General features: G+C 42.4%; 2 protein-coding genes across 2 annotated transcripts; both read right to left on the reverse strand.

The window, feature by feature from the left end:
* Positions 1 to 431: 431 nt before the first annotated feature.
* LOC137727307 (serine/threonine-protein kinase-like protein ACR4) lies at positions 432 to 1,838 on the reverse strand. Its single transcript, XM_068466172.1, has one exon. The coding sequence runs from the start codon at positions 1,825 to 1,827 to the stop codon at positions 817 to 819; it is 1,011 nt and encodes a 336-aa protein (XP_068322273.1). The 5' UTR covers positions 1,828 to 1,838; the 3' UTR covers positions 432 to 816.
* Positions 1,839 to 5,531: 3,693 nt separating this feature from the next.
* Positions 5,532 to 9,103, reverse strand: LOC137727821 (receptor-like protein kinase HSL1). The gene is made up of 2 exons (XM_068466653.1): positions 6,432 to 9,103; positions 5,532 to 6,253 (listed from the first exon to the last, which is right to left on the reverse strand). The coding sequence occupies exons 1-2, from the start codon at positions 9,037 to 9,039 to the stop codon at positions 5,862 to 5,864; spliced, it is 3,000 nt and encodes a 999-aa protein (XP_068322754.1). The 5' UTR covers positions 9,040 to 9,103; the 3' UTR covers positions 5,532 to 5,861.
* Positions 9,104 to 9,362: the final 259 nt, after the last annotated feature.

The raw sequence follows: 9,362 nt of genomic DNA on the forward strand, positions 1-9,362 counted from the left end.
TCTCTCCCTATCTTAAATTACAAACTCATTGAATTATAGATATCTCTCTTATTTTCACCCCTTAGATAGTGCCAAAACCAGGAGAATAATTCTAACAACAATATATGTCGTAGATTATACAATGTTTATGTCTACCATGACAGGTTGTAACACTCAACCACCATCCGTGAACATATAAACAATGTGAATCCCCGGTAGATTGGATTAGATAATATGCAACCAATTGATCATAAATCAATTTGTACTTTATTTACACGAAATTTTTAGTCAAATGGATGAGCAATAACAATCAAACAGAAGAATCAACAGAAAGAGAAATTGATTGAAACAAACAAACAAAATATTGGGTCCCTTTGGGCACCAAAAGATCTCAATCAACACAAAAAGCAAGATGAAATTCACTGCTCTGAAGACAAAGCCACCGCCCACATTTCAATTTATCATTCCTCCAAACACCTCTTCAAATCAACACTGTTTGATTACAGTTTATACTGTTTAATTGCAAATTACAATCTAATACATATAAAAATTTAAATTACAAAAACTATCTTATAAACATGTCTAATTCTCATTTGCTTGTAAAAAGATATAACCGAGCCAAATCTTTTCTTTAGAAATATACTACAACATACTCACACGTGTACTTGTTACAACGCAATTAAAAAGAAAAACCCTAAATTTCCAAATCCTTCTTGGTACCCAATTCTCATCATATACTAATAACAGCAACTTTTTTTTTTAACAAAAAGTCGTGGCATTAATTCCACTTTGAATTTAAAGAAAAAAAATAAACCAAATAATTTTCATGTCATACTTTCAATCCATCTCCAAACTGCTCAAAATAGTTGCCACTTGACCAATTGAAGGCCTGCTTTTTCTGGAATTACCAACACAAGCGGAAGCAACTTTAGCCAATCTAACAAGAGGCAAAATCTCAGAAGGGATCGCAAGACGTGGGTCCAAAAACTCACTAAACCTCTTTTCCTTGATCAATGGCAATGACCAATTCACAAGCCTCCCCTCGTCACACAACCTACCACTCAAAAGCTCCAACAAAACCACACCAAATCCGTACACGTCGCTTTCCTTGCAAGCGCCGCCTCCTCCTCCTAGCCCGCCGTCCCAATACTCCTCGTCCACGTGTCCCAATAGGCCTCTCTTCTCTTGGGGAGCCAAAAATGACAGCCCATAATCACAAACCCTAGCACAAAAGTTGACATCTATCAAAATATTTGAAGCCTTGACACACCCATGTATTATGTTTGGCGCCACCCCTTCATGCAAATACTCAAGCCCCTTGGCTGCCCCTGCTGCAATCTTCAGCCTGTGGTTCCAGTCCAACGACGCGCCATCTGGATTTTGATGCAAATAGTAGTCTAAGCACACCATGCCTACAAACTCCATCACTATAATCCTCTCACCTGGGCCTTCTGAGTACCCAATAATTGGCACTATATTGGGGTGCTGAGCTAGAGATATTGACCTAAGTATTCTAGAGAACCCAAAACCTGCATTGCTCAAAACATGCCTAGAGTGAATTCTTTTCACCGCTGCTATCTGCCCTTTCTCGAATATGGCGGCATAGACGGTCCCGAAACGGCCTTCTCCGACAATTCTCCGATGATTGAAACCGTCTGTGGCAACATCTATGTTGGTCAAGGGATACGCTTGAGCACTAGGCTTGGTTAGTGGTGGTGTTTCTTGGGTTTGGACTGGCTTTTTCTTGCAGAGGAGGATGAAAGTGAGGACAGCACCAAGAATAACAGTGGATGTGCAAAGTAGGGATATGATAAAAAGATAGGCAACATGTTTACTGTGGTTCGTCATGTTTTGATCTGGTCTGATCAGATTGAATGGAAAACAAGGGAAGAGAAGTAGATGGATATAATATATATATGTGTGTGTGTGTGTGTGTGTAAATATTGGTTTCAAATATGGTGAGCTTACAAACTAACAAAGAGTTAGACCAGATGAAAATTGAAAGAGAAAGTAAGAAAAAGTTAGACTAGGGTGGATTGGTAAGAAACTTGGAAGTCTCTGGGACATAGTTTAGTTATATGTTGGTTCATAGTTGGCCGCCTCCTCAACATTTTGAAAGAGATCCTTAATTTCCAAGTCCATGTCAGAGAAAACTTTTGGAAAACGCAAGGATTATGTGACATTTAATCTTAGAAAATTTTGTGCTTTGATCATGCTTAGGTATGATTCGAGTTCCTTAATTTCTCCTATATAGAAAAAGCAATAAGAAATAGTATTAACATTAAAAAGTGACTTCAAGGAGCCTAATATCTCTAAAATATCCTACGTTAATTGTGAAAAACTTACTGTATAGCGTCAGGAATATAGTAATTTTTTCAAGGAGAAATACGAATAGGAGAACATAAATAGTTTGTAAACTCAGTATTGTCTTGAAGCTCTTGCTTCTTTCTTTCTAACCACATGCTTTTTCTTGTTTTAACCAAACAGTTCGTAAACTCCTTCCTTAAATAGGACAACTTAAAACCAGTACACGCCTTTTCTAAGTTAATTCAAGACTAATAATTATATATCTAGTTAGGCAGCAGGAATACAAACCACTACAAACAAACCACAATTCTCAACTATTTGTTTACTTTTAATCAATAATTTTAAAGATTATTTTTCTCGATTGATGATAAGTCAATTATAAAGATACGTTGGACCAATAAATATCGAACTCTTTACAAATACGTATAGCCTTTGCATGTGAGTCGAGCTGATATCGCTAAATAGAGTGAATTGCCATTTTATTTTGGGTACGTTCAGTTATAAACTTTCCTGGTATGAACCCAAGGAGTACTGGACTATGTTCTTATCAATTTCAGATTCTCATTTCCATAAGGCCCAATGGATGACAATTCATCTGTTCAATGGACTCCATAAGGCCCATGTTTTGTATTGGATTTCTTTCACCAATTTTCTGACGCTCGTGTGAAATAGCCTTTGAGGACCAGTGGTAGGAATTAGGATATAACCTTATTTAAATGTATGGGAGGAGAGAAATTTGTAGGAAAAGTGCTGGACAAGAATTTCATATTCTCTTACAAATATTAAACCTTATTATCATTAAATATGGAGAAATGCTTGGATAATTTAGTTGGTTCGGACAATTTGCTATTGACGTGAACAACTACGTATGACGACGTAACAGGCAACACAAGGAATGAACAAGGAAGCTTGACGACTTACATTGAAATCAAGTATGCCGTATATGAACAACCATGTATGCAATTGCTAACGAGAGTTGTTCATCTCATACCGCACAACCAAATATCATTCTCATTTTCATTCATAAATTTTCTCATTCTAAATAAGTAAGAATGTCATTATAATAGATTGTGAAAGCTAACTGTATGGTAAGATTAGTCAGAATAATTGACTGAATCCAACATTAAATAATAAAGGAAATTAACTTGGGCCATCAATGGATGAGGAGGAGTTTCTCCTCAAATCACTCCATGATCGCTTCACAGAACTTCAAGCTTAGAGCACTTCCATCGGGGGTGGGATAGGCCGGCACATAGCCAAAAAAATGGCCCGACACCTAGGGAACTCTCTCCAGCCCAGCAGATTGCCTGGCACTCAGCTTAAGTTGGTCTCCAAGCCAACCCAAAATTGACAGACCTTGGGACAGGCCTATCTGACGCCATGTTGACACTAGTATGACGTCGACCACCTTTTTTATTTTTTTTTTGGGCCAGAGAGGGAGTTGTTGTGGAGGCTGAGGAGCACAGCTGGTCGAGGCGGAAGAGGGTGTCGAGAGGGAAGGAGCCACGGAGGGAGAAGGACGGGAGGACGAAGCGGACGATGAAGAGGTGTGGAGATGTAGAAATAAAACCCCAAAGCTCAACTGCTCAGCCTGCAGCACAAACTCTCAGCTCTCTCTCTCTCTCTTCTGGTTTTATTGGAGGAGAACGATGAGGATAACAATTTGGCTCGCTCGTCGTGCATATTTTATTAATAATAATATTATTTTATTTTATTAAAAAGACAAAAAATAAAAGTCAAATTATTATTTTATAGTAAAAATTAATAATATTTTAATAAAATTGACTAGGCTATTTAGTTTTAGGGGTGGAGATGCATTTGACCTATTACTGTTCATTTGGGTCTATTACTATTCACTGAGTGGATAAATGCACTAGGTGCTGGCACATTTGTGTTAGGGGTGGAACTGCTCTTAAGATCCGAACTGTTAATGTTATGAATCACTCTCTAAAGATCATCTTTGGAAAAATTTGTTAAAATATGAGATCATTTGGTCATCAAACTAGGATTTGGATCCTCTTTTTAATCCCTTCCCCAGGATCCTTGAGATCCTCTAATTCGGAGCATTCAAAACACAATGAACAGTTAAGATCAAGTCGAAAAAAAAAAATTTGTTGTCATAGTATATTTAAAGCTTAGAATTAGAAGATTTCGAGGATCCCAGTCTATCAAACTATACAAAAACAAATAGACGAATTTGATAAATACATTATAAATCATCTATCTATTATTACAATTAATTGATTAAACGACTTTTGTTTTAATTAAATTTTTATAAAAATAATTTTTACATACTAATTTATAATATAAACAATTCTGATCATAAATCGGAAAACCAGCTGCAGCGTGAAGTACCTAATTATAACCAAAAAAAGTAAATGCACCGACCTAAATCTGCAGTCACAGCATTGAATCCATTGGAGAGGCTGTAGCCTGTATGGACCATGGTGGAAAATGGATTTGGATTTTGCTCACGGGATGGAACAACTCGGAATTAACTGGTACCAAATTTGTTCACACATTTGGGTGGGTCATTAATTTAGCCTTTTATAGCTCACTGTAGCAGCAGCGTACAGTCCCTGACCACCTTTCCTCTTCGGCTTCCCTTTGCATACGATTCCCCTCTCACCCAGAGCTTGTTTCGATTCAGCAATTTTTCCAAAGTTCTAACTAAATTTCCTCTGCTGGACAATCAATCCCACCAACCAGGCAACCACCCTCTCTCTCTCTCTCTCTCTCTCTCTCTCTCTGTGATGTTGTCCTTGCTGGTCATTTTCCATAGGAGGCAGCTCAAACAAGGGTCACTTTTCACTCAGTTGGCAATGGACCCCAGTGAGGGCCAATCCTTACCTGTCTTATTTATGGAAGATGAGCTTACTTGCACATGGGATTGTCACTCTTATTTTAAACGTGTTTATCTAATCAAGTATTGTTTTGATATTTTAAGTTAATCACGCACTATCATGCATAACTAAACCCCGCACTGTACCAACATTCAAGCTAATCACGCTTTTGATATGCATAACTAAACCCCGCACTGTACCAACATTCAAGCTAATCACGCATTGTCATTACATTTGTTATGCGCTGTACTTTACAATGCATAAATACCGCTCCTGTGAGGTTCCAAGTGCAGAGTGAAGTTCTCTCAATAGGGTTCTTCTAAGGGGGTAAAAACCTCTGTATAAAGCTCACAACAACATTAAAACCTGGAACAGGTATAATTGCAGAATATTGTCTTAGGATCACCTGACTGATTTCACACGAAGAATCACAATCACTAAACAGTGTTTACATCACCTTCACCGAGGAAGGAGGGCAAGTTACTGCGTAAGCTTACTTTTACAGTACGGAATAATTTAACCCCCTCGTAACTTTTACTCTTCTCTAATATACTTCCTCTTCAACTTCTTCCCCTCCCCTGATCTCTGGGACCAAAACCCTAGAGGAGGGTGAGATATTTGGGAAGTTGGATTTTAGAAAGCTTCAAAAACTGGAAATATAAAGCTTACATAAAAAACTTCCCCCACACTCGTTGTTTTGTTTGCAAGAAAACTATACGAACTTCATACGTCTCAAGCTACGCTTCCATGATCCGAGGCATCTTCGTAGTAATAGGGTGACAATTTCCCCTCCTTTTTAGCAGTCTGGGGATGTTTCTCTGTGCCAACTTCTTGCAGCAATTTCACTACTCGTCTCATGGATGGACGATTAATCGGGAGAGGGCTGGTGCAGAGGAGGCCAATGTTGAGGACCTTGCCCACTTCTTCCTTGTAACAAGATTCAAGTTTTGGGTCAACCACACTGTCTACTCCTTTCTGGTCCAATGTGGTGCAGACCCACTTCACCAGGTCCTTTTCTCCGAACTCTGGGTCGACTGGGAGTCTCCCGGTCACCAGCTCCAGAATAACCACGCCGAAACTGTATATATCGCTCTTCTCATTCACTCTGAGAGTGTATGCATATTCTGCAACAAGATTACATTTACATTATTAGAATGGCGGGGTAAAAATTTAACTAATACAAGCAGACATCGTGAAATGTCAGTTTCAAAATCTAAAATCTCAACAAGAACATCAACATACAATACGAATTCAACTAAACATAATCGGAAATTTGGTCCGTAAGAAATTTTTCTGACTAACCTGGAGCAATGTAACCACAAGAGCCTGTAATGCCCGACATGGATTGAGGCCCCTTACCAGTTACATCAACCACCTTGGCTACTCCAAAATCCGCCACTCGCGCTCCAAAATCGCCGTCCAACAATATGTTGTTGGATTTCACATCTCTATGAACAATCGCAGGAACGCAATCATGGTGCAGATAAGAAAGACCCTCTGCTGCATCCAGAGCTATCTTAAACCTTGTAGGCCAATCCAGCAACCCTCCTTTGATGCTATGCAACATATCACCGAGACTGCCGTTTTGCATATACTCATAAACCAAGAGCTTGCAGTCCCTAGTAGTGCAACAACACCAAAGCTTCACAATGTTCTTGTGCCTAATCCTCCCCAAAGTCTCCACCTCTGCCTCAAAGCCGTCGTCTTGGACCCAACCTTTCTCAACATCGCCAGCTTCGCACTCCTGCACTTTCCCTCTCCAAAGCTTCTTCACTGCAACAACCTCTCCACTGCTCAGAATAACCTTGTACACCTTCCCGGACGCCCCGCTACCAATCACATTATCTTCATCAAGGCAATCCAAGATCTCATACTCACTAAAACCCAGTTTGTGAAACGACATCAGCGTCCATTTGGATTTGTCTATCGTTCGGTTCGCCTTCTTGAAGTTCTTGTACTTCAAGTAAAACCAGACCACCCCCACAATAAATACTAAACCAGATAGAATGAAGATGCACCTAAGCAACCATAGGTACCCCTGACTTTTAACCTCAGCTCTGCCATCACATAAGCCATCCAAATCTCCACAAAGACCAGGATTTCCCAGAAAGCTACTCTTATAAATTTCCTTAGCAAATAAGGGTGGAAGCTCACCTGAGAGCCGATTGTTGGACAAATTAAACACATTTAGCTTCATATTCTGCAACCCAAATGGGATTTTCCCGGAAAATCGGTTCCCAGAAAGGTCGAGGTAATTAAGCACAGATAAGTTCCCAATCTCATCTGGGATTTTCCCGGAAAGTTGGTTACTTGCTAGATTGAGCTCGTTGAGTTTCGTCCAAGACTGGATCCCAATTGGAAGCTCACCCGAGATTTCGTTACTGTGGAGGTCCAGAGTCCCGAGCTGCCCGAGTCTCACAATGCTCTCCGGCAACGGCCCACTGAACTTATTTTCGCCACCGGAAAACTCCATAAGATTCTCCACCCACCCAATCTCCTCCGGTATCTGACCCCAAAACTTGTTCTTCGCTACGATTAATAGCGTGAGGTTCGTGGCTCCGGCAATGGTCTTCGCTATCGTCCCAGAAAGCTCATTCTCAACGAGCTCCATCAAGTACACGCGCGGCAGCCCCCAGAAGCCCACCGGAACTTCCCCACTTAACCGGTTATGACCCAATCGAACCCGGGTCAAGCTCTGGCACTCACCCAACCTCGCCGGGATCCCACCGGAAAACTCATTGTGTATCATCAAGAGCTCTTCCATTTGTCGCTTCTCGCAAAGACTCGCCGGAATGGTGCCAGTGAACTGGTTGCTCGACACGTCGAGCCACTTGAGCGGCGAGTTCTTCCCAAGATTTTGGGGAAGCTCGCCTGTGAGCTTGTTTCGGAAGAGCCTGAGCTCGTACAAGTTAGGCGAGTTCGCAATGCTCGCCGGCACGCTCCCCTCGAAGTTGTTCTCGTAAAGGTTGAGGCTTTCGAGCGGCAACCGGCAGAGCTCGTCAGGAATTGGCCCGCTCAGCTGGTTCATGGACGCGTCGAGGAGTCTCAGCCGGGTCAATTTCGACATTCCGGGCGGCAGCTCGCCGGTTAATGAGTTGTTGTAGAGCTCAATCTGAACGACGCTGGTCAGCTCGCTGAGCGACGGCCGAATCCGGCCGGTTAAGCCGTTGATGGCGAGGTCCAAATCCTTGAGGTTTTTGAGACGACCCAGCGAGTCGGGAATCTCGCCAACTAAGTTGCACTCGGTGAGCCAGAGCACCTCGAGGTTCGTCAAATTGCCGAGCTCCGCCGGGATCCGACCCGGATGAAACGGGTTGTAGGAAAGGTTGAGCATTTTCAGGGTGGAAATGTTGCCGAGAAACGGGGGGATGGTGCTTTCGATGAGATTGTAGACGAGAGAGAGGACCTCGAGTTTCTGGAAGCGGGCGAAGGAGTCGGGAATTGGTCCGGAGAAATTGTTTCCGGTGAGGTCGAGGTATTTGAGGTTGGGGAGGTCGGGGAGGGCGGCGGGGAGGGCGCCGGTGAGAAGGTTCTGGGAGAGGTCAAGGTGCTCGAGATTTTGACAAGTGGAGAGTGAGGGAGGGAGGGTGGAGTTGATGGAGTTGTTGTAGAGGGAGAGGTGGGTGAGGTTGGGGAGGCGGCAGAGGACGGTGGGGAAAGGGCCGGCGAGGTTGGCGCTGGGGAGGTTTAGGGAGCGGACGACGGGGGAGGAGGAGGAGGAGGCGTCGTCGCATTCGACCCCAAGCCAATTGCAGGGGGTGGAGTCGGCGTCGTTCCAGGAGGAGAGGGCGGAGTCGGGGTCGTCGAGGGAGAGCTTGAAGTGTTGGAGATAGAGGCCTTCTTGGTTGAGGGAGAGGGTGGTGGGGAGTGGTGGGAGGAGGAGGAGGAGGGGGAGGAGGAAGAGAAGCATTGTTTTGTTTTTGGTCAAATGTTGTCGTTTGTGTTGTGAGTTTGCTTCTAGAAAGAAGGGGGGGAGTGAGGTGCGTTCGGGGTGAATATTTGGGGTGTTGATATTTGGGGGTATTATATATGTGAGGATTTTAGTGAGAGAGTGGGAGGGAAATCGTAAATGAGTGAGTTGGGAACTTGGTAGAACAAATTATGAGGGAAAGGGTACATGATTTGAACGACTGCAATTTTACTTTCTTTGTCTTTTGAGACATTCAACAAAAATGTTTGTGTGTAGTAAAAGATAAATAAACTAAAGTTGTTTGGAGACAAATATACTCGATG

This window comes from Pyrus communis, chromosome 3, assembly GCF_963583255.1.
Source record: "Pyrus communis chromosome 3, drPyrComm1.1, whole genome shotgun sequence".
Classification (NCBI taxonomy): Eukaryota; Viridiplantae; Streptophyta; class Magnoliopsida; order Rosales; family Rosaceae; genus Pyrus; species Pyrus communis.